The sequence below is a fragment of the Rhincodon typus genome, chromosome 11, assembly GCF_021869965.1.
Source record: "Rhincodon typus isolate 14 chromosome 11, sRhiTyp1.1, whole genome shotgun sequence".
Taxonomy (NCBI): Eukaryota; Metazoa; Chordata; class Chondrichthyes; order Orectolobiformes; family Rhincodontidae; genus Rhincodon; species Rhincodon typus.
Genome location: NC_063342.1, coordinates 43,184,398 through 43,210,253, shown reverse-complemented (window position 1 = coordinate 43,210,253; position 25,856 = coordinate 43,184,398). Strand labels below are relative to the sequence as shown.

Sequence of the window (25,856 nt, the reverse complement as noted above, 5' to 3'; positions counted from 1 at the left end):
CCACTTATATTAAAAAAATAAAAATAGAATTTAGTCTGTCTAAATTATAGCCAGGATACATGTCTTCTGGAATGTTCTGTGCCTTCTCCATTGAATGTTCTGAAGGAATATTAACCAGTTGTGCAATAGGTCCCTTTGATTTAGATGGTGCTTTCTCTAAAAGTTAGAGAAGACTGTAAGAGCTAGTGATTCTTGAGAGCTGAGAACTGTTAACTCTTGCAAATGACAGTTCGCTGTCCTGATTTTCTAATGCCCTCTCCTTTTATACCCTTGATGACATATCAATTTCTTACAGTAGGATATGTCCTATATTGTCAAAACCATCAAATTTAAATTTAGTTGGTTTTTGGTATCTTAAGTGCCTGATTCAAATTGATTGATTAAAATCAAAATTTGTTGTCTTGATAACAAAACAAAACTGCTGCTTAGCCTGCTAACTGTACGGCTTTTTGATAGAAATGTTTCAATTCGAGGGCTCTCTGCGCACCTGCAAACACACAACCTGCTATGCACAGACATTTTGTTTAAGTCTCTAAGCATAGAAAAAGCACATCATCTTTTAAAGGGACCATGCATTGCTTTCCCCCCCTAGCATTTTACAAACACCAAATTCTAACTCCTGCCTTCCAATCCACATGTACTCTACCCAACTTTGCAATACCTCCCCCCTTGATGACTTTTTTTTTCCTCTTTTAAAACCTTAACTCCATTATATTACTAGATCCATATCTCATTAATCTAGAGTTACACATCTCATACTAATTCTATATATTATATACACACACGCAACATTGAACACTACCATTTCTATCTTATATAAACATTTTTCTTTTAAACTCGCAATAAAGCATCTGCAATAATATTTTCACGACCCACAACATGTACAATCTGTAAATTAAATGCTTGTAACATGAGACTCCAGTGAAGTACTATAGCGTTCTTGTCTTTGAATCTTTCCAGAAATGTCAAAGGATTGTGATCGGTATACACAATTGACTCTGATGCATTGTTTGCAACGTAAACATTAAAATGTTGTAAAGCCATTACCAAACGGAATAACTCTCCTTTTCAATGGTTGAATATTTTTTTTCTGGTGGATATTGAGTTTTTGTTTAAATAACTGATTGGCTTTTCAATTCTACAATCATCCTCCTGTAACTACACAGCTCCAATCCTTACATCGCTTGCATCGATGGCAACTTTAAAGGGTTTCAAGAAATTTGGCATAGCTGTAACTGGCACGGTGGTTAACACTGCTTTTAAATTCTCAAATACCTGCTGGCATTGGTCTGTCCACCGAAATTTTGTGTTCTTCTTTAGCAAATCTGTCAGCGGTGTCACCACACTATTAAAGTTGCATACAAATTTCCTGTAGAATCTACTCAATCTTAAAAATCATAGCACTTCCTTCTTCTAGGATAGTCTTGGAAATTCCTCGATGGCCTTTGTCTTCACGTTTCTTAGTGCCATCCATCCATGTCAGATGTTGTGCCCTAAGAACATCACTTCCACCTTCGCGAATTCTGTTTTTGCCAAGTTTATGACCAACTTTGTTTTCTGTAGCCTCTCAAAGAGCTCTGCCAAGTGCTCCATGTGATCTTTCCACGAATGACTAAAATGATTATGTCATCTATATAGATGGCTCAATTAGTGAATCCTGCAACAACTCTGTTCATAAGCCTTTGAAAAGTGGCTGGTGCATTCTTCATTCCAGATGGCATTACATTAAATTGACGTAGCCCATTTTGGGTTATAAAGGCAGAAACTTCTTTTGCTCTCTCCTACACAGGTACTTGCTAGTAACCGTGAAATAAGTCTAACTTTGTTATGTAAGTGGCTTGTCCTACATTTTTTCCCGCACAGTCCTCCTGCCTTGGAATTGAGTATGAGTCAGACTTGGTCACAGCATTGACCTTCTGATAACCTACACAGAATCATTGAGTACCATCAGGTTTGGGAACCAACACGATCGGCAAACTCCACTTGCTTTGACTTGGCTCAATGATGTTTTCTTGGAGCATCGCTTCCACTTCCTTCTGAACCTGCGCTGCTTTGAGAGGATTAAATCTGTAGGGGTGTTGTTTATTCAGAACAGCATTGCCTATGTCAACCTCCTCATTCTATTTCTACATATGTTCTCATAGCACTGTAACAACTCTTGCAATTAAGTTCTCTGTTCCTGGGACAGATAGCTCACTACCCTATCCCATTCTTTAAGGACTTCCTCATTATTAAATTTATTCTGAAGCACATCAAAATCCAAATCATCTGGATTTGATTCCTCACACTGAGTAGGAGTAACTAATACCTGTTTCTCCCGTTCCGTTTCCCTGTCAGAGTAAGGTTTTAGCTTGTTCACATGACATACCCAATAATTTTTTTTCCTATCTAACATCTTTACCAGATAATTTACCTGACTTAATTTCTTCTTAATCTGATAGGGACCACTAAAGCTTGCTTTGAAGAAATCTCCTACCACTGGTATCAGCACCAACACTTTATCCCCACAGGCAAATGTACGAATTTTAGATTTCTTATCTGTTTCTTGCTACATTGAGTGCTGTGCCATCTTCAAATGTTGTGTAGCTAATTCACCTACTCTGTTTAATCTTTCTCTTACCTCAGATACATAATCCAACTGTGAGATCTCTGACTTCGGACCCTCTTTCTTGGTGTCCGAATATCAGTTCAAAAGGAATAAATTGTGTCGATTCATTTGGAGCATCTGTAATAGCAAATAATATAAATGGGATATCTTTATCCCAATCATTTGGGTAATCCTGGCAGTAAGCCCTCAGCATTGTCTTTAGGGTCTGATGCCACCTTTCCAATGCTCCCTGGAACTCAGAATGATACACACTTGTTTGAAAGTGTTTGATGCCTAAACTATCCATGAACTCCTTAAATAGTTTAGCAGTAAAATTGGACCCTTGGTCTGACTGAATCTCTCTCAGTAATGCATAATGGGTAAAGAAAGCAAGCAACTCCTCCACAATCTATTTTGCCTTGACATTCCATAATGGAATTGCCTCCAGAAATCTGGGGGACGTATCCATTATGGTTAGCAAATACTGGATCACACTTCTGGTTTTTTGGAAGCGATCTACACAATCAATCATAACCCTCGTAAAAGGTTCTTCAAATGTGGAAATTGGCATCAAAGGCACTTGTTTTATTACTGTCTTTTCTATCATCTGACATTCATGACAGGTATGGCAAAATTCAACCACACATCTTTATCTAATCCAGACCAATAGAAATGCTTCTGTATCTTAACCTGAGTCTTCCTCACTCTTAGATGACCTCCTACAGGTAATTCGTCTACTACCCGCCATACTTCATGTCTGTATTCTACTGGCAACACTGTCTGGCGAGCTTGCGTCCATTTCTCATCTGCACTAACCTGACAATGTCTCCATTTCCTCCTTAAGATTTTATCCTTAAGGTAATAGCATTCTGGAATACATTCTGATTCCTTTTCCGAATAGGCTTTATGATATAAATCCTTTATCGTCTCACCTTCTTGTTGTAACTCCATTAATCTTTCAGAACTAAACACCTCCACCTGATTGTCTGCCTGCTTAGGTTTTTCCTTTACCGTTTCATCAAACAGAGTGTCACCTAACTAGATATCAACTCCTTTATCTTTATCTTTTGTTTTCCCTTCTTGTTTTAACTTATGGCAATGGGATCTTGTCACCACACACTTTGGAAAAATTCTAGGGATTTTTCGTTTAAACTCCTCAGTTCCCTAGTTTTCTTTCAGCTTCTCTGCCACAAGCGACATCACTCCCACCTGTGATCCAGCTATATCGTTTCTAAAAAGAAACTGTATTCCTGGAATAGCCACTCTTTCTATCAGTCCCACTTTCTCCTCTCCAGTTTGGAACACTGATTCTCTTTCCCCTCTCCAGTTTGGAACACTGATTCTCTTTCCATTTATTCTACAGATTATCACTGTCTCAGGCAATATTTCACAGGGAGTACAAATATTTTCATCTCTTATTATTAGATACTGACCCCATATCTCTAAGCTTAGAAAAAGCACATCATCTTTTAAAGGGACCACTCACTGCTTCCTCCCCCACCCAATTTCCAACCCCGCCACCCCCCCCCCACTCTCACACACGCAAGCACACACGCACACGCAGGCATTTTGGAAACACCCAATTCTGACTTTCTGCCTTCCAGTCCACAAGTACTCTACCCAACTTCGCAACAATATGGCGAGTCTCCCAACCACTGCCAACTGATTTCAAATGGTAGCGGATAAGGCCTTTAAGTGGACATTAACTGCCCACTTCATGTTTGCAGTTGGCTTCAGGAATGGAAGGGCAACCGTGAGTCTTTGTGCCCCAGATGTAATCAGGACAGAGGTGGCAAGGTGCACATTCCCCACCTGGCACCCTTCCAACTAATTTAAATACCACCCTGCCTCCAAACTCTGTTCCACAACTATCAATTCCATCTGTCACCCTAGCTACAGTCTGAGACTAAGTCTGTGTTCACAATCATATGTCATATTTGACCTCCGATCATTAAATTATTTATTTTGTAAGGAGGGCCTTACCCTTCAGCATCCGATCATATCAAGTACAATATTGCTAAAGCTGTATGTGAGCAAGTTTGCACTAGTTTGGACGCTCATACCTTCCTGATCAAGGAAACTAGCGGCAATTACGATGACTACTTATTTCCATTTTTGTTATCAGTGTAATTATTTATATACTGATAATTAAAGTGAAAGGATTAATTAGAATTATTGTTTAGTAGTGTTCTTTATCCATGTTAATGAAGCATTCATGTTTTTCCCAATGTGACACATATAGAGCATGTTGTAGAAAATAACTCATTTTGATGCCTCAACAATCTGAACAAAATTGGTCCAATAAGATTAACCATTTCCAATTGTAATATGTGGAAAAATTTTACCAGATTGAGCACTCAAATCTTGTTACTACAAAAAAACAGAATGCCAACACATTTGTTCTAAAACAAAACCCTTTCTCAGTGAACAAGTTCTTTCATTCCATATAGTGGGGTTTGATAGTTAACATGATAAGATTGTAATAACAGAGTTTGGAACAATGAGATGTAGCGGAAGTTCTACTGAGTGTACGTACGTGGAGGTCCCTGTGATATTCTCTCTGCGTTCTGATAGTTGTTGCGGTCTTAGATAGTTGTGCAGTATTACGTGCAGATAAACAGTGCAGTTTTACAGAACTTTTGTTCTGTCAATATGGTGAGTGGGTTGTGTACCAGTATAGAGAGTATGTGAAATCTGCCTGCTGACAGTGTTTAGTGAAGAGCAAACACTGGTGTGAATGAAGTTCCCCATCAGCTATTTAAATGAAGCATTAACCTATTGAAATATCTTTGTTCTACATTTGTCATGATTATTGTTAACATTGATTTTTAGGTTTATGTTGAACAAATGGAAAATGTACTTGTGCGGATATCTCCATTGCTTGATTTGGGGAAATCAAGCATGCTATTTTGTTTGCAAATGTGTCAAACACCAAGTTGATGCTTTTCCTTCTCTTCCTTCCCTAGCCTGTCCTTTACAGTGTTTGATATGTCTGGCCAGGGTAGATATCGAAACCTGTGGGAACACTATTATAAGTAAGTGCTGTGTAAAGAACAAAATGCAGTAAATTCATAGAAAAATTGTATAGATATCCAACTAGAGGTTAAGCGCAATGGCAAAGCTAGTTAAATCATGAGAAACCTGTTGTTCAAAATATATAACTTCGCTTTTTAACTTTTATGATAAATAAAAAAAAACTACCTAAATCAGGAAGAAACATTTTGTGCTATCAGTCAAGGTTGTTTTAAACAGAATTATTGGATAAAACTGAATGAATAGCTTTTTTATATCTATTTTATCTAAACTTTTTAACTTTATCTTTACAGAACTTTAAAATCTAGAAATGTGCAAGAAATTAGCACTTATTTTATAACTAAATAAATAACTTGGCAATATTTTCAAATATTTGTAGCATATTTGGAAGAGACTGTTCATACTTTATTATTGGAATGATAATTGAACAGTGTAAATGACATTGGTTTCCATCCATTAATAAGGTGATAGTTTTTTCAAGGATTGAAAATGGTACCTTTAACATTTTTGCAAGAATAATAGTTCCAGTTGGGTGGGAATCCAAGTTGTGAGGAGGCTGTAAGAGGATTTGGACAGGCTAAATGGTAGAATGTGGCAGATAGAAGATAATGTGAATAATTGTGAAGTTATTCACTTTTTGGTGTAAAAAAAAATACACACAGGCAGAATATTTCTAGGGGGATCTGGGTGTCCTTGTCCATGAATGACTAAAAACTAACATGCAGGAGTAGCAAGAGTTAGGAAGTCAAATGCTATGTTAGCATTCATTTCAAGGCAATTTGATTAAGATGCCTTATTGCAGTTGTATCAAACCTTGGTGAGATTGCACCTGACGTCTATGTACTGTTTTGGTGTCTATCTGAGGAAGGATGTACTTACTAAAATCCTAAATCTGTGTTCCCTTATCATTATACCACATGCAACCACAGTACCTTCTCTTATGAGTTTGCAATTGTAAGTTTACTGAAGAAATGTGGCTGTGTTAGTGAATTATCTTTTAAAGTCAATGGATTAGTTATTGATTTATTGTGTGGTGTGCAGTGTGCTCAAATTTATGATTCTTGCCTGGAATGAATGAATTTTAAAATCCATCTTAAAGAAACAAAATAATGTTCCTTTAGATCATAAGATGTCAGCGCAGAAGTAGGTCATTCAGCCCATCAAGTCTATTCTGCCATTTAGAGATCAAGGATGATTTGATGACAATCCTCAAATTCTGTCTTTTTCTCATAACCCTTAATTTTCTTTCAGATTTAAAAATCTGTCTAGCTGAGTCTTGAATATAGTTAACGACCTAGGCTTGACCACCGTCTGCAGTAAAGGATTCCACAGATTCACTATGCTCTCAGAAAAGAGATTTCTCCTCGGCTATGTCTTAAATGGGAGACCCCTTATTGTGAGATTATGCTGTCTGGTCCTAAACCCACATGCAAGGAGAAACAACCTTTTCATATTTACCCTGTCAAGTTCCCTAAGAATCCCTATAAGATTGCCTCTATCGGCCCAACCTACTCAACCTCTCCTTTTAAGACAGACCCTCTATATCCAAGATCAACCTAGTGAATCTTTTCTGGACTACCTCCAAGGCCAGTATATCTTCCCTTAAATACAGGGACAAAATCTGTGCACAGTATTCCAGCTGTGGTCTGACTTTACTTTACTACATTGTTAATTTTGGTTAATTTGTCAACTAGTAATTTCCAAAATCAGAATTAATAAACAGTTTCATGTAATTACACCCACATACCATTTCTGCCAACAGAAATAAATGTTTTAAGCTGTTTTAAATGACTTTTAATTATTTTCTGTTTAATTTCATAAACTTGCATTTTCAGAACCAGTCCATGGCTAACCAGGTCACAAAATATGAGGGAATAATTTGCATTTGTATAATACTTTCTCAGTATTTTAAAGCCAATGAGTTTTAGTTGCTGTTGTTTCATAAAACAAAATAGCAATAATGCAATGACAAAAAATGATAATTTTGTCTGCCTTTGGTGCTGTTGTTTGATGGACAAATAACTAGCTGAGTAGGCAAACTTGCATCTTATTCTAAGAAGTGAAAGTGCTGCCAATTGGCAGATACTGTAGAAAAAAACAATTGCCAATTTGTTTATTTAGCTAAGAATTAAATCATGGTTGCTTAAGTATCAAGTTGTTAAAAGTGAGGTAGCAAAATATTGGTCGACCATTTTGGAATGATGTATGCAATATATTGGCTACACTGTACAATATTCATACGGTTTGACCAAAGTGATAGAGTATTAACAGTATAATATTTTCTCCTTGGCACTTCAGGGAAGGCCAGGCCATCATTTTTGTTGTTGATAGCAGTGACAAATTAAGGATGGTGGTTGCCAAAGAAGAACTTGACACACTTCTTAATCATCCAGGTAGGATCATTTATCTTTGCTTCTGTTTCATTTTACCTTTAAGAAATATTCATTCATCTTCTTCTGACAGCTATAAAAATAGCCAAAAGTGTGTTTTACCTAGTAAAGGCTGATGATTCCTTTTTTAAAAAAAATAACTGTTAGTGTTCAAGAGAAGCTGTTAACATATTACTTAAGCTTGCATAAGAGTTCCAGCTGTAACACAAGCTGCTAAATAAGCTGCTTAAATGTGCCTTAAGATTATACTGGGACCTGGAAGGTTTTTACTCACAATTGAGCTAAATGGTAAATGTGGTCAAACAGCTTTTAAATGTGGCTGCTGCTAACTTCACTTGGTGTAAAACTCCATAAAGTCTTTTTGAAATATACAAGTTCCAGAACGAATAATTTTCTTCATCAAAATTATTGTGATAATTTCTCCTGCCTGCTGTTCCTGTTTGATATAGAAATTATTCCAAGGTGAAATCTGTTCAGTTGATGTAAGCACCTGAGAAATGTTTACTAAAGAGATGACATTTCAAAGCAGAGTTGCATTTTGAAAATGATTAATTTTGTTTTGAAAGCATTGATTTAAAACAACATGTATAACCAATGTGGAACATGTACAATGATGCAGTAATACAAGAATTTTGTCTTGTGTTCATTGCAACTGTGTTTTGGTGCCAGTTTTTCTGAAATAAGGATCATCAGGATAAACATCACAGAGTCAAACTGTTCAAGGTGGTGTTTGATATCCACTTCAACCTCCTCCCACATTTCCTCAACTAAGTCTACCATTGTAATCTTCTAGCTCCTTCTCCCTCAAATGCTTGACTAGTTTCCCCATAAATGCATCTACTATTTGCTTCAACAGCTTCCTGTGGTTGTGAGTTGTACGTTCTTACCACTCGTTCAGTAAAGAAGTTCCTTCCAAAATCCCAATTGGATTTCATGGTCACCGTTTTATATTGATGGACTGTACGTGTGTTTTTACCCAGAAGAGAAATCATTGTGTATATCCATTGTAGAAAAACTTTCCAGAATCTTAAGGGTCTAATTAGACCACCCCTCTGCTTTACCTCAAACGAAAACAGATCCAGCCCATCAGTCCTTTCCGACTGCAAATCCTTGGCATCTTCCCTGCATCCTCTCCAGCGCCCCCTCTGTTCTTTTTGTAGTATGACAACCAGAATGATGCACAGTACTTCTGTGCATTCAAACCAAGATTTCATACAGGTTTAGCATACCTCCCCTTCTTTTCAATTCTATGGCTCTAGAAATAAAGCCTAGTACTTGGGTTTGTTTATTTTTGTGGCCTGACGAACCTATGGTGCAATTTTCAGTAATTCGTTATATTCGTGCTCCAAGATCCCTTCCTCATCTACCCCATTTAGGTTTGCCCTTTCCAAGTAATACGACCTCTCTTTTCATCCTACCAAAATGTACGACAGTTACCTAGTTTGAACTTGCCAATTGTTTGTCTTTACTTCATGGTTATTAATATAGTAGTTTGTTGCAATCCTCAATATTGTTGTCCTCTGCAAATTTAGAAATTGCGATTTTTTTAATATTAGAGTCCAAATTGTTAATAGAAACTGTGAACAACAGTGGTCCCTGTCAGTAATGATCCTTGTGGAGCATCACTTCACACTCAATAAGTAACTGCCCTTTAATCCTATTGTCTGCTTTTTGTCTTGAAGCCAGCTACCACTCGTTCAGTAAAGAAGTTCCTTCCAAAATCCCAATTGGATTTCATGGTCACCATTTTATATTGATGGACTGGAGGTGTGTTTTTACCCAGAAGAGAAATCATTGTGTATATCCATTGTAGAAAAACTTTCCAGAATCTTAAGGGTCTAATTAGACCACCTGCTGGTCCCCTCATTCCACATTCTCTGGCATATTCATTAGTCCATTATGGGGCACTTTATTGAAGTCCTTTTGAAAATTAAGATAAACCATGTCTGCATTACCACCATTGAGCCTTTTTGTTACCTTCTCAAAATTTCAATAAGCATAGTTAAGCAAAATATTTCTTTTTGATATCCATGCTGACTATTCATTCTTATATTTATCTTTTTTAGATTTTCTTCTATTCTCTCCTTTCATAAAGAGTGCATTATTTTTCCTACTGCTGATATTAAAATAACTGGTCACTAATTTCCTGGACACGTTCTGGCCCCTTTCTTATATATAGGAAGTACTTTAACTGTTCATCAGTTTTTTTGGCACTACACTGTTCTGTAGCAAATTATGAAATACATTGCAATGCCACTGCTATCACTGTGCTTGATTCTTTCAAAGTATATGGTTATAATCTGTCTGGACCACAGGTTTAATTCACTGATTTTGAATTTGTTTAGTTTATTTAATATAACATTTTTTAAATTTAAAATGCACTTGTTTCATTGCTCTTTACTTTTGTGTTATGTTGAGCTGTTGTAACACCTAAGTGACATCATTATTTAATATAAAAACAGGAATTTCTGTAGAAACTCAGCAGGTCTGGCAGCATTTGTAGAGAGAAAGTATAATGCTTTAGGTCCAGTGGCTGTTCAAAACTGTCCCGAAGAAAGGTCACAGGCCCTGAAACATTAACTGTGCTTTCTTCACAAACCTACAGTTGTTTCGTAATTATATGGGAGTGGGACACTGAATGGGCCCCTTAATTTCTGGACTGCAGTCTGTGGTAGCCTCCAGAATGTTTGCTATTGACTTGACAATGGCCAATCATTTCATCAAAGATCAACTGCTGTCTAGAATCAGTATGAAATGCCACCCAGATGACAAGCTCTTTAAATTCAATTACTTCTATATAAGAACTAAACTAACCACCATGACATGAATGATGTACAGCTTGCAGATGTTGTTGCCCATTTTGCAACAAATTTGCAAGGCAATCTCAATCACTTTGATTCTGCTTATAATAAGCTCAGGTTGTCATGCCTGGCAAGATTTTCATAGTTTAAGAATAAGAGAAAATGAAAAGATATGGTTTAAAGTGAAATCAGTCTACATTTGAGTTCTGAGCCTGCTCGGAACCACCACCACCTCACCAGACTCAACTAACATCGAAGTCATCAAAGGCGTCATCTTTTGCTGTTGGGCCAGTTCACCTTTCTCACTGTCTGCGCCGTGTACAACAAAGTCGGAGACTAACTATGTTGTCATGGTGCTCTCCTGCCATTGCTTCGATGCCAACGATGAAGTCACCGATGCTAAGGAGCCACCTTTTGTTGCTGGTCGCATTTTGCTGACATCACCTCAGGGCTCATTCTCCTACACGCTGGGTTTGCCATCCTTTCCCACAAGTCTCACAGCTGTCAATGCTGGGAGTTGCTGACTTTGTCGCCACTGCTGCCACACATGCTTGGGAGGCGAGGCCAGGCCTCGTCTCGCCCTGTCGAAGACGTCGGGAAAGACTTTTAAAGAGAAGAAAAAAGAGCAAAAGTAAAAAGAGAAAGAGAAAAAGCAGACGGAATTGAATGAGCCCCAGTCCAGAAGCTCAGACGCTGTGCTGCTACTCCGCCACTGTCTTGGGCATTTTAAATTATCTACGTTCAATGGGAGCACCATAGAACAAATGTAGCTCAGTGCTGTTCTGCAACATGACCACCTCCATGACTAATCACTGCTGGCAACCATGACAGGCTTTGTCTCTATGCTAAAAGGCAAGACAGAAGTGCTGAAACTGTTAAGTTCTGAATGAAGTGGTGAGGCAGAGAATTCCAAAGTTGATGAGGCGTCAGAGTTTTGTGATGCACCCCAATTGGGTGCGTATCAGCATTACAATGAAAGATATCAGTGAGCTTAGTATGACTGCAGTATTGAAGTGGTGAGCTCTACCACAAGTGATTTTGAGGTGGCTGTGACTCATAGTGAGTCTGGTGCGTATCCATTGTTAGCTTCCTTGGACGACGAATGCAGGTGGTTGCTGAGCATGGACCATTCTCTGAATCTTGGAAAATACTGGTCAAGCTGGAGCCACCAGATACCCGCTATGATTTTCATGTCAGGAATCATTACCATTCCATTGCCTGGGAAAATAGCAAGCTCATTCTAAATGAAGCGAAATTAGGTAGTGAGGAGATGTCAGTGTATGCAAATAGGCCTCTTGCTACTCACTAACCAGTTTCTCATTCTGGCGTTAAAATCTTGGATGGAAAATCAGACTTTTTTTTCTCAACATCAAGAATCTCATTTTCTGATCTCGCCATCGCTTACCCAACTGACTCTCTAATGGCGACATCATTCAGACTCATCAGCATCTTTAGATTATTTAAGCCAGCAACACTAGTTCCACAGGTAACTGCCTTAAGGTAATTCTTTCACTGGAAGAAATTCAAAGTAAACTGTTGAAAAAATAGATAAGGCAACATCTTAAAACTTAGTAGCATTTAGGTTCATTCATGTCCTTTAGGGATGGATACTGCCATCCTCACCTGGTCTGGCCTACCACGTGCCTGCAGACCCACAGCAATGTGGTTTACTCTTAACTGCCCTCCAGGCAATTGGGGATGGCAGTAAATGCTGGCCTAGCCAGAGATGCCCTCATCCCGTGAATAAATAAAGAACATTTCATTTGCCAGGATTATCAGGTGTACTGTTCATCTTTTTAGAGTATGTATTTGAGGCAAAAATATTTCTGACCTTTTATTAATTAAAGTAAAAACTGATTTTGCTTTCAGACATTAAACACAGACGAATTCCAATATTATTTTTTGCAAACAAGATGGACCTCAAAGATGCTTTGTCGTCTGTCAAGGTTTCCCAAATGTTGTGTTTAGAAAATATCAAAGATAAGGCTTGGCATATTTGGTAAGCAGAATTACAGCCTATTTATGTCAGCATGTTTATTTCTCTGTAACCACATAGTTCTACATGACACTTGTAAAAGAGTGAATGCTCATGGAATTATGTTTCAAGTGGAAATTTTCTACTTTATCCTTACCTTTAATTGAAGAGATATTCATGTGCCCAAATATTCTAAGAATAGTTGACCCTATTAAATAAATACCACGGCTAAGGATCAGACAAGTTTTAAATTGGCCAATTTGTCAATCCAGTGCAGAGTTGAAGTTTCGCCACATGATGGCAGTAAATATTTACATGATTATAGCACTGCAGTTAAAGGTGGATGACCAGACCTGCATATGTTTTCATTCCATATTGATTCTTCGAAATTGCACATGAAAGTTAAAACATGCTCCATTTTTAGCTCTGTCAGCAAAATATCTGCCTCGTTTATTGAAATGCTCCTTAGGTGTGAATTGTAACCTGGATGGACTCCCTATTTGTTAAGCTCATGAGCTGTATTGTCCACTTTTTCATTGGTAATACCTTTATTAGTTTTAAGCAATACACTGATTTTGCTTTCAGATATTATGAACGCAAAAAAATTGGTATCGTAGAATCCCTACAGTGTGGAAGCAGGCCATTTGGTCGATCAAGTCCACACCGACCGTCCGAAAGGCATTCCATCCAGACCCACCCCTTACCCTATCCCTGTAGTCTTGCATTCCCCATGACTAACCCACCTAGCCCACACAGCCCTGGATATATAAGGGCAACTTAGGATGGCCAGTTCACCTAACCTAACTGTAGATTGTGGGAGGAAACTGGAGCATGCAGAGGAAACTCACGCAGACACGGAGAGGTGCAAACAGTCATCTGAGAGTGGAATCTAAACCCGGGTCCCTGATGCTGTGAGGCAGCAGTGCTAACCACTGAGTGACTGGGCCACCCTTGAAGTCTTCTTGAAATATTTAATCATCTTGAAATTTTAGGAACAGTTTCTGCCTCCTTTAAAAGTTGTGAAGGAAAAGTTATCAGTATTGGGTAATAGAATTTCTTGTTTTTCTATTTTGTATTTTGTTTGTGAGACTAGTGCAGAACCGAAAGCACTATTGAAAGTATAGTGCAAAAATATAAACTGTTAGCATTTATTTCATCCTGTACTTATTTAGAAAAAAACCTAGTAGGCACCCTCAAAGTATGTATCAGGACATTGCTGGATGTTTCCTTTGATTTTGTGTTCCTTTAATGATTTCCAAAAATAAGACTCCCTGCCAGTACTATGGTTAACTAAAATGAGTCTAAAATATTTATTTCTGGAAGCTGCTTTGAATAAGCACATGTTGGGTGATGTGGCTACATTATATTCTTGGTAGCCTGTTTGACAGTTTACTTTATTGATTTTTTTTTTAGTGCCAGTAATGCAATAAAAGGGGAAGGACTACAAGAAGGTGTTGACTGGCTCCAAGGTATAATTTTGTAACTTAACAATGTTCCATTAACTCCCATTTTAATACCTTAGAAAGCACCTTGCATAAGTAAGCTTCATGCACGTATTTATGTCCCTTCCTTACGCTACATTAGATTTTTGTGTTTGCCCTGTTCACTGCATGTGACTCATGAGCATTGTGTTAGCAGTATGACTGTCCTGCATAGCATGTCATTTTTGCAGTTTTAGGACTCTATGCTGATGAATGTATATCCATAATCAAAACTACAGTACAAAATAAATGCAACAATGATAAAAGTGTAAGTGACTTTGAAAGAACTTGTCTTATTTCATAAGTAGGAAATTTATTCTGAACATCAAAGGTGAATAAATTATTATAGATTATAAACTTTGGCAGGAGAGAAGAAAGTGCTTGCTTTTATAAAGTCCCATGCTCCTGCTTGAGTAATTCACTGTTGAATTAATGATCTAAGTCCATCACTCTATTGTAGTCAAATGCAGCAAAGTCATTCAAGCAGAAGCAAGATGAATGATCAATTAATCTGTTTTTGATGGATACAGTTCAGGGAAGAAGTTAACTAAGAATACTATGCTATTCTTCATATTGTGTCATAAAATTATGGACATTCGCCTAAATCACTGAAACTCTTAGTTGTGGTATAAAATCTTAGCTTTCAGTCCAAAAATTACATCTCCTACAATGCAAACTCTTTCAACATTATCAATTTAAGATTAAATGCCAAAGTCCTACAGTGGGATTGAAACACCTAACCTTTTGATTTGGAGATGAACTTGTTACCAAACTGACAAAACTCTGCAAAATCTACAGTTTACACTGTCTTGGAGCCAGCTGTTCACTATCAGTATGCCATTCAGATGGAATGCAAAATAAATTTGTAAATATTAATGATATATTTTCAGACGCACTCCAGGGTTTAGATTTCGGTGTCTAGCCTTATTGAGCAACAAAGGTATTCCCAATCTGATTAATTGTATTGCTCCTCACAGCTAGGAAGTGAAAATTAAAAATACTTTGCCTTTTGTGCAATACAAAAAAGTGAACAATCAGACTCTCTTTCCAAAATGATACAATTCTCGCTGTATTATCACTTTAATTTCTGTGACATATTTCCATCATGTCTGCATTTAAAGTTAATTATTTGGGCCAGTTTTAGTTGGATATTAAAGTTTTGTTTAAAAAAAACTTCTTATTTTTAAAATTAACCATGCAAACTAACAATTATGTCATAAAAAATCAAAACCTGAATTAATTATTCATGTATTCTAAAATTTGATTGCAATATTGTATTTAATCCTAATGTTTAAATATTAATTACACTTGGGAATTATCAGTATTCAGATTTTTTTGCTATAAGGGAGAAAGCAATGAGAGCAGTTTGAGGACAATTAAATATCTAAATGGAGATGGACTGTTCATATATCTGATAAGATCATCAACATTATTCACATCCTAATATATATTTATAGCCTACAAATTATAGACAGGCACCCAGAGAGACAAACTGTCGTTTTTAGTGAAACGCATCTATTGTATAATCTACAGTGGAATTGAAAGCAACCATGGAAGATACAGTGCCTTAGCTGAACCCAACTTCTTAACCAAATAAGGACAAGGCAGGAAAGCAGTGAGGGAATTATCTAAAGTTTCTTTTTTTTTAAATGTAATAAATACGTTTGAAACAACAATATGGAAATTTTGTTCTTTGCATGTCCGTTAATAAACATCCACATCTTACATCATGTACACTTTTAAACTTTCTTAAAATTATTTCTGCAATGATCAATAATCTATAAATCGGATGTTGAATGTTAGAAACTATAATTAGAATAATCGAGCAAATGCATAGAGATTCTATTAATTGTATTATTTTCAGAATTTGATATTAAACCTCATTTTATCTTCATTATGTACAGAAATGCCACTGTAGTCATCTGATGAATAATTACAGCAAGCCATAGCAAATAAAATATCAGCCACTAGGTGTCAGGCATATTTTGACTGCAGGTACTATATAGTTTTATATGGTTAAACCAAACGTTTCCTGTCTTTTTGTTCTTTTGTTTAATTTATTTCCCCTTTCTCCCTATTTTTTCTTAAATTAGACATTTTCAAACAAAATATTTTAACAGTGAATATAGATGGGAGGAGTTTATGGATACAGGTGGTTAAACCCATGTCTTGTAACTCCTACAAAATTAATTTGTTATAATTACAACTCCAAATTATTTGGGTGGGGGGCCAGTGTTTTATGATTAAAAGTGAAACACATTTGCAGGATGTCTGGGTTTCAAAGTAATGAAAAGTTGTCATCTTCTAGGAATGTGAATTTGAATACGGTACCAATTTATAAAATTAAGTCTCTTTTATGTGTGAACTGTGTGATCCCCAAGAAAAATGAATTAAGGTAGTCTCAATCTAGTTCCTGATTGCCATGAGTCAACAGCACAAATCTGTATCCTTAATTCTTGCATGTTGGAAAGGTCACAGTCAGCTAGTGTGAAATATTGTAGTAAAAATGTTTTCCTCAATGATATTGGGCCACAGTTGAATTTTTACATTAATAATCAAATACTCGTAGCTCTGGAACATCAGTCACAGTATAATGAACCCACTACTCTCTGACCCAACAATGTGCAATAATTTCATTTGCTACTGCCTGCAGGCTACAGTCATCTAAGGGGTCATTTTATCCATATTATACTCCATTAATGCAATGTTTGAAAAATTTTAATATTATTTTGCTGATATTTTATATCCACTTAATTGCCAGAATATCATCACGTGGAGCTCATTCATTCATCCATTTATAGCAACGAGAGTGATAACATATGTCCGATTTAATTCCTGTTGTCGTATCAAATGGATTCAATTAGCCAGTTGGCAATCTGACTTTGAGAAAATAGTCGAGTCACTACATTATAACTGTCTGTCTAGCTCTTTTTAAAGAGCTTTGAAAGTGGACTAGTGCCTTTTATATATGTAAGGATTTTTCAGAATGAAGATCTCTGTTGCAATTACATATGATTGCTGAGTTTTTAAAAAGCATTTGCCAAACTAATTTATTAAGTTTTTAAATAATGCTGCTTCTCTAGTGGTGGTGGAATCAAATTTGATGCTACCTTTCAAAAGGACATGGGATAAATACTTGGAGATGGGAGATTTGAGGAATAGGGAAAAGGCAAGGAAGAGGAACTAATTGCATAGCTCATTCCAACAGGCCATTTCACGAAATGACTTCTGATCTGTATCGTTGTGCTTTCCATGAAGTGCAGAAAGTGAATTTCATTGATAATATCAAATGCTTCCAGCACACTCATTTAATGTCCTTTTTGCTGCTTTAACTTGTTTTAGATGCAGCACTTACCATTCATTATGAAACTAAACAAATTGGACTCTACAGAAAAAATAATGTCTCTGCATCTGACAAAAGCAATTACAAATTCAGGCAGGTGAAATGATAAAATTGGAATATGTCTTCACTTACACAGATTGGAGAAGATAGGGTATAGAGTAGATTTAATAAAGATGTTCAGACTCATGAAGAGTATAAAAAGATCAGATAGAGAAACTGTTCCCATTGATGACATGGTCATTAATGTAAGATGATTGCCAATAAGCCAACAAGTAGTGAGGATAATTATCTAAGGAGAGAAAATTTGCAGAGCTACAGGGAAAAGGATCAGTGGAACTATCAGATGCTATTTCAGAGATCAGGTATGTGCATGATGAGTAAAATGGCCTTCTTTTGTGCTATAACCATGCCAATTCTAATTGTTAAACTTTAATATTCAGCAAATTTGCCCAACGTGTGTGGTCATACAGCCAAGGCTTCTTGAGTTCCTTTCCCACAGTGTTAACCAATCTTGATCAGGGTGGCAGTGGAAACACAGCAATTGGCATCAGTGCTTTGTTTTATGGAAGATAAAATAGATCCATTTTCCAGTGACCCATGCCAAAAATATGCATATTCAGACCTCATATGAAGGTGGAATCAAGTTTGACGTGATGCACCGTAATTCAAATCTGTTAGAGGCTCACTTGAATAATCAAAAGGCAGAAATATTCTTGAGATTAATTACTTACTGGAAATCATCAAATTATGAAGAAGTGGGGTTGTATATTAATGTCGGGGGGGTGGGGTGAGATGTGTTGATAGATTTGGGGATATTATTCGCTGGGTTAATCTAGAGATCCAGGTAATGTTCTGGGGACCAGGGCCTAATAATAACTGGAAATCCATTGTTGATTGCTGGACTAATCCATCTTGTTCACTAATATCCTTTAGGGAGAGACACTGCCATCCTTACCTGATCTGGCCTACATGTGACTCCAGCAATGCGATTTACTCTTAACTGCCCTCTGGATAGTAAATGCTGACCTGCCTATCATGAATTTTATTTTCATTAATTAAGCCTATTAAAAAATTAAGCCTATTTTATCACGAGACTAGCAAGTTGGATCCTCAGTCTCTCATTTCACCACAGCCCCCTAAACCAACTGAATAAAATAAGATAAGGGATGCTGGTAAGATGCTGTCTTTCTATATCATCCTCTAAAATCGTTAAAACAACTCAAATTTTTCAAGGGGCTGTCACAAAGTTTCTTAACTGAATTTCTGTTGTACAGTTTTGAGCTTTTTCTTATTTTTTTATATTCAGTCAGGGGATGAGGGTGTCACTGGCCAGGGCAGCATTTATTGCCCATCCCTAACTGTCCAGAGAGCAGTTGAGAGTCAATCACATTGCTGAGAGTCTGGAGTCACATGTTGGCCAGACCAGGTAAGGATGGCAGTTTTCTTCCCTAAGGGCAATAGTGAACCAGATGGGTTTTTCCAACAATCGACAATGGATTTACAGTCATCATTAGACACTTAATTCCAGAAATTTATTGAATTCAACTTCTACCATCTGCCATAGCAGGATTTGAACCCAGATCCCCAGAACATTATCTGGGTCTTTGGATTAACAGTCCAGCAAAAATGCCACTAGGCCATCGCCTCCCCCTCATCTCATACTTTCCGACAAGTGGTAGGGTACTTGCTATTTTAGTAAACCCTCTGACCCTGAGATAAGTAACACTGATATGTGTTCACACAGGGAAGGTAACCTGTCTGTGTCATTATGACAGAATCTACAGTCTGCTGGTTATTCTTTCAGCCATTGCACTGTGAATTAGAGTGAACAGATATCACAGGAAAGTAATAGAAAGGAAAACTGGAGCATTTTTTCTGTTGTGACATTTTGCTAATGTAGACTGGAGGGTTTGAGTTATAAGGAGAAGCTGGATAGGCTGGGACTTTTTTCACTGGAGCATAGGCTGAGGGGTCATAGTCATACAGCAGGGAAACAGACCCTTTGGTCCAACCAGTCCATGGCAAACATTACCCCAAACTAAACTAGTCGCACCTACCTGCTCCTGGCCCATATCCCTCCAAACCTTTCCTGTTCATACATCCATCCAAATGTCTTTCAAACATTGTAATTGTACCCGCATCCACCACTTCATCAGGAAGTTCATTCCACCACAAACCACCCTCTGTGTAAAAGAAAATTTTGCCTCTTATGTCTTTTCTAAATCTCCCTCCTCTCATCTTAAAAATGTGACCCCTTAGTCTTGAAATTTCCCATCTTAGGGAAAGGACAGCTACTTTCAACTCTATCTATACCTTTCATTATTTTATAAACTTCTATCAGGTCACATCTCAACCTCCTGTTCTCCAGTGAAAAAAGTCCCAGCCTGTCCAGCCTTTCCTTCTAACTCCAACTTTCCATACCCGGCAACATCCTGGTAAATCTCTTCTGAACCTTCTCCAGCTTGATAATATCCTTCCTATAACTGGGCGAACAGAATTGGACACAGTATTCCAAAAGAGGCGTCACCAATGTCTTGTACAAACTCAACATAACATCCCAGATCCTACTCTCAAAGTTTATACAGTCGGGAGGGTTACAGATAAGGTGAATGGGAGGTGCCTTTTCCCTAGGGTAAGGGATTTCAAGACTAGCAGCCGTATTTTTAAGGTGAGTGGAGAAAGATTTTTAAAAAAAAAGACATGAGGGCCAATTTATTTTTAGAGTGGTTCATGTGTGGAATGAACTTGCAGAGGAAGAGGTGGATGTGGGTACAGTTATAACATTTAAAAGATATTTGAATAAGTACATACATACAAGATGTTTGGAGAGATATGGTTCAAGTGCAGGCAGGCAGGACTAGTTTAGTTTGGGATTATGGTCGGCATGGACTGGTTGGGCCGAAGCGTCCGTTTCCATGCTATATGACTGTAACTCTATGACACTGACTAGATGCCAAACCAGATAATAGAATGCTTTAACTTAAGGAACGTAGTGAGCACAGCCAGCATTTCCTAGTCACATATTGTGCAATATCCCAGATGGCCGCCATCTGCTTAGATCCATCAATGTCCCTTCTCTAGTATTGTTCCCGTCTCAAGCTTAATACTTGGTTTGTGAGATTTTTTTTTGCCCCCCCCCGATAATTATCTGTTCATGTAATACAGTAACCAATAATTTTAGATAACAAGGTGTAGAGCTGGATGAACACAGCAGGCCAAGCAGCATCAGAGGAGCAGGAAAGCTGACGTTTCGGGCCTAGACCCTTCAGAAAATGCTTGGCCTGCTGTGTTCATCCTGCTCTAAACCTTGTTATCTCAGATTCTCCAGCATCTGCTGTTCCTACTATTTCTGAACCAATAATTTTACATTATTTATTATTTTTAGAATGGACAATTACAATTTTTGGCCAACACTTGATTATAGTGGACTATGCAAATTTTATTATATCAGAGAAAAGCACCTACTGTCCTGCTTCTATCACGATTATTGATTTTGTGTTATTGACTCACCAGATCAAATCAAAGCAATGAAGGTATGAAGACAACTGAAAAGAGAAGCAAAAGAATGTGATTTGACACTACTCCAGAGTTGAATATTGCACCAAATATATCTCATCATGTTGGGGACCAAACTTTTAATTTACCTTCAATTTAAATTATATGTTTCAGAAAGCAAAATAATGTACATAGTCAAAGTAATGTAGTATTTTTGTAATGCTAAGATACAGTGTAAATTTTACTTCACACTATATTAAGGAATTAATAGTTATAAAGATCTGGAAGAAGTACCCAATGAGAATTTGGTGTTTAAAAAAGCATCAAATGTACTACTTGTACAAAGAGTCTTGAATTGGGGGTTCACTGCCAGCGTGCTCTGAACATGTAAATAAGATAAGAGCAGCCTCACACGTTCCCAGGCAACATCTTTTTAAATAATGTGAAAAATAAATTAAGACCACGCAGCAATTGTTAGGACCTTGACAACCTGACTATAGGCCACTGTTGGCTGATCTAAATTTGGAAAATCTTTTGCTTAGCACAGAGCAATGTGCAGCCTTTTTTCATCACAGCAGGCTGGGAGGAGAGAAAAACCAATGTATAGCTCTTTATGTAGGTAATATTCTGATGCTTTTTTATAAGAGAAAAGCACCAAATCAGGCTACTTGAAATAGAAGTATCCACGTAGACTTGGTGCATGCTTTTTAGACATGTTTAGAAAAATATGTTTTTTCTAAACATGACCCTTTTGATCAGTTGTATGGACCAGATTTTGTGGTGATTATACAGATGACAAAATTGCAGTGTTCTCTGTCATTACTTCTCTGTGAAACTGACGCAACTTTTGCCATTCATGCATTCGCAGTTGAACTTTGAAATCCAAAGGTTATTCTGTATTTCTCTGCTCTCCATAGGAGTGCACTGTTGAACTCCCCAGTTATGGAAATCAATGAGAAATCACTGAACTGATGAAAACTTGACTTTTTATACTGTGATATTGATGTAAAAACCCTGGAAAAGTTATACCTTAGTAATGTTGTAACTTTTCTTTAAAAAAAATGTGTACCAGGTAATAACTACTGCTGAAGACCAGTTTTACCCTTTCTAATTTTACATTTGTGCAATGTCAAATGTTTCCATCATGATGAAATCCAGTTTAATTCTAGTATTTCAACTAATGTAAGTTATAATCTTTATTTTGCTTTCTGCAAAATGTATAAAAAGTGAAGGTCACACAATGCTTTTTACTTCCCATCTTGTGGTCTCCAAGAATCCCATAATGTGATTGGCTGCTTACCCTGCCTGATGATCTCACACTTGCTGAACACCTCAGGATCCATTTTACTTGACGCCAGATATAAATTAAGGTCAGGCAATATGAAACCCAGTTCAAAGAGACCTTTATGGGCAACTTTCTTTGATGTCAGTTGTGAGTGTCACTTCATCACTAATCACAAATCCAGACTATTTATTATGTAAATGATGATGGGGAGAAACTTTTAAACATTGCATTAGCTTCCTTGTCTGTTATGTCACCCAAATAAAATGCAATTTTTGGATGTTTCATTTTACCTAAGTTAAGAAGTTAACAACGTTTTGAGGGAATCATTGTATTTGCTTAGATAATCACTGATCACGTTTAGTGAAGTGTTATGGAAGGATGAAATCAAATCTTTTATTATTTGAGTCTATCTTGTGAATGGAAATTAAAGTAAATCAGTTAGTGGTATTTAGCTTCTTCATCACATGGCAACTATTTTCAGAATGGTGCAGTATGTACCTTGAGCCTTTTACGCTGTTGCATTAGGACATAATCACTCAGTTTGCTAAATCCCAAGCTGTACTTGACTAGGAATTGAAAATATCATCAAACTAAATCCTTTCATTTTCTTTTCACAGACTCAGTTTCTTGTTGTGCTGCAGCATGCACCTCACGTTCAGAAGCTTTGTGTATTTCCTGAGTGGGAAACATGGGGCTAGGTCCACTAATCACTGAAAAGACTGCACTCCCCTGGCTTCAGAAAAAGCTCCCTGAGATAAAGACAACAGTATGGAGCTGGAGGAACACAGTTCCAGGCAGCATCAGAAGAACAAGAAAGTTGACGTCTCGGGTCAGGACCTTACTTTAGAAATGGGGAGGGGGAAGGGAGCTGGGAATAAATAGAGTGGAGGGGTGGGGCTGGGGAAGTTAGGTAGAATGGTGATAGGTGAGTGCAGGTAGGGAGTGGTGGGACGGATAGCCGGGAGAGAAGATGGACAGGTTGTCAGGTCAAGGAGGCGGGGATGAGAGGAAGCATTGGACATGGGATGAGGCCAGGGATGGGGAGATTTTAAAACTGGTGAATTCCATGTTTATGCCATCGGTCTGTAGGCTTCTGAGATGGAATATGAGGTTTGTTCGTCCAGTTTGCAGGTGGTGTCATTGTGACACTGGAGGAGGCCCAGGATGAACATGTCACCCAGGGAGTGGAAGGGGGAGTTAAAATGGTTGACGACCGGAAGGTGTCATTTGTCGTGTACAGAGCGCAGATGCTCTACAAAACAGTCTTCAAGCTATGCTTGGTCTCATCGATGTAGAGGAGGCCATATCGGGAGCAGCAGATACAGTGGACTAAGTTGATGGATGTGCAGGTGAGCCCCTGTCTGATATGAAAGGTTTGTTTTGGGCTTTGAATGAGGTGAGGTGTAGGTGTACAGGCAGGTGTAGCACCTCCTGCAATTGCAGGGAAAGGTGCCGGGTGTGGTGGGGCTAGAGCAGACGAGAGAGTCACGGAGAGAGTGGTCCCTTCAGAAGGCAGATAGGGGTGGGGAAGGAAATGTTTCTTTGGGGTCGGTTTGTAAGTAGCAGAGAATGATACACTGGATCTGGAGGTTTGTGGGGTGATATGTGAGGACAAGGGGGAATTCTACCTTTATTTTTGTTGGGGGTGTAAGGGCAGAAGTGCGGGAAATGCAATAGATGCGGTTGAGGGCATTTTCGATCGTTGGAGAGGGTAAGTTATGGTCCTTGAAATAGGAGGACATCTGGGATGTGCGGGAGTGGAATGCCCCATCCTGGGAGCAGATGTGATGGAGACGAAGGATTTGGGAGTAAGGGATCGCATTCTTGCAGGTAGGTGGGTGAGAGGAGGTATAGTCCAGGTAGCTGTGGGAGTCAGTGGGCTTGAAATAGATGTCAGTTTTGAGGCAGTCACCAGAGATGGAGACAGGTCCAAGAAGGAGAGGGTGGTATCGAAGATGCTCCAGGTGAATTTGAGGTTGAGGTGAAAGATGTTAGTAAAGTTGATGAACTGTTCAAACTCCTCATGGGAGCACGAGGCATCACTGATAGTCCTCAATGTAGCGGAGGAAGAGCTGCATTTTTCCACCTTGAAAGAATGTATTGTTGCAAAAAGCCGTGTATGAGTTCTTTAAAGACTATCCATTACTTGGTCTTTTAATGTATTTCCAAAATCACTTCAACTAACTTGTGCCTCATATCTTCGTAAATTCTCTTATTAAAATATGATGCCCTTGCTTTAGGTTGGCTGCAATCCCTTGAGGAACCAATATCCAAAATAGAATACCAGCTAGCAAGTAGGATAGACTTGAGGGACCCCTCCACTACCTGCCTAGTTGTCCAAGACTGTTGGTGGTCACCCTTTTTACCTGTATGCTTTTATTTTTTGGTGTGGCCACCTCCCTTTATGTGCTGTCCATGTAGTCTTTTGCCTTGTGGATACACAACTGAGTCACTGGCCACTACTCAACTTCTGAAAAACAGAGCTCAATCTTGTTCAGAAGGTGATGAGATGTGTCCCTCAGGTCCCGCTTTCTCCTCTCCCTGAATTTGAATGAAGGCCCTGAGCCTTGACCTCTCTCCATCCGCTGCCTGAGTAGAGGTGCCTCCTGCAGATCCAGCTGTTTCCTCTCCCATCCAGCCAATTGAGCTAACTGACCCCATGCAAGTTCATGAGAGCTCTTGAGCCCTCCCCTGTAAGCAACAAAGAGCCACACAGCCCTGCAAAAGCACCTTACAGTTCATAAATTGACCCCTATGAACATTGAATCCAATGTTCCATCTGCTGCTGAGGCCTGTATCCCAAACTCCTATCTGATGGCCCTCTGTACTCACACGCTTGCACTGCTAGGTTTCCTTCAAAGTGTTACTTTGCAGTGATTACACTGTGTCACTTTCCCAGGTGGGGCACAGCATTCATCTTCTTGCTGCACTGCAGCCAGGTTCTTCTCTGGGTGTAACCATTGCTAGGACTTCATTCCAGGCCTCCTTGGTCAGACAGGAGCAACTTCTTCCATCGTCCCTGGAAAACAGGATCTGCCATCATTCCTGGACGGCCTAGAGGAGAACCCGCAGTGAGGCATGGCTGAACAGTGCAGCCACTCCCTGCCCAGTCTCAGACAAAATGGGTGATCACAATCAATAGATGGGTGGGGGTTTGGCTGCAGTTACAGTTCCTAAAAAGATGCTCCTGGCTTACAGGGAATTAAAGCCTGCAGCAGTAGCACCTTTGACCACATGAGGTAACAGTAATGGCATTGACTTCCTCCTCACCCCTGCCACAAAACTGCATGCAATCCTCACACGTGAATGTCTAATGAGCAATGCAAAATCTCACAAGAATAGCCCACAAGCCATCCAGAAGAAAAACGTGGTCAAGTGTGAAACCAGACTGAAACTAGATCAAGATCTACTGGTGTATGCTGGTTTTGTTCTGCGCTGATTAATAACGTGCTTTTCGCAAGGTCCT

General features: G+C 38.4%; 1 protein-coding gene across 2 annotated transcripts in view; it reads left to right on the top strand.

Moving 5' to 3' along the window:
* The window catches only part of arl6 (ADP-ribosylation factor-like 6), a 38,129-nt gene extending 15,292 nt beyond the window's left edge, over window positions 1-22,837 (top strand). For both annotated transcript variants that reach the window (XM_048602848.1, XM_020529819.2), the window contains exons 4-8: window positions 5,554-5,622; window positions 7,919-8,013; window positions 12,681-12,810; window positions 14,200-14,255; window positions 21,124-22,837. In XM_048602848.1, coding sequence (XP_048458805.1) covers window positions 5,554-5,622; window positions 7,919-8,013; window positions 12,681-12,810; window positions 14,200-14,255; window positions 21,124-21,149 — 376 coding nt within the window. In that variant the 3' untranslated portion in view covers window positions 21,150-22,837. The remainder of the gene's footprint in view (window positions 1-5,553; window positions 5,623-7,918; window positions 8,014-12,680; window positions 12,811-14,199; window positions 14,256-21,123) is intronic.
* The last annotated feature ends 3,019 nt before the right edge of the window (window positions 22,838-25,856 follow it).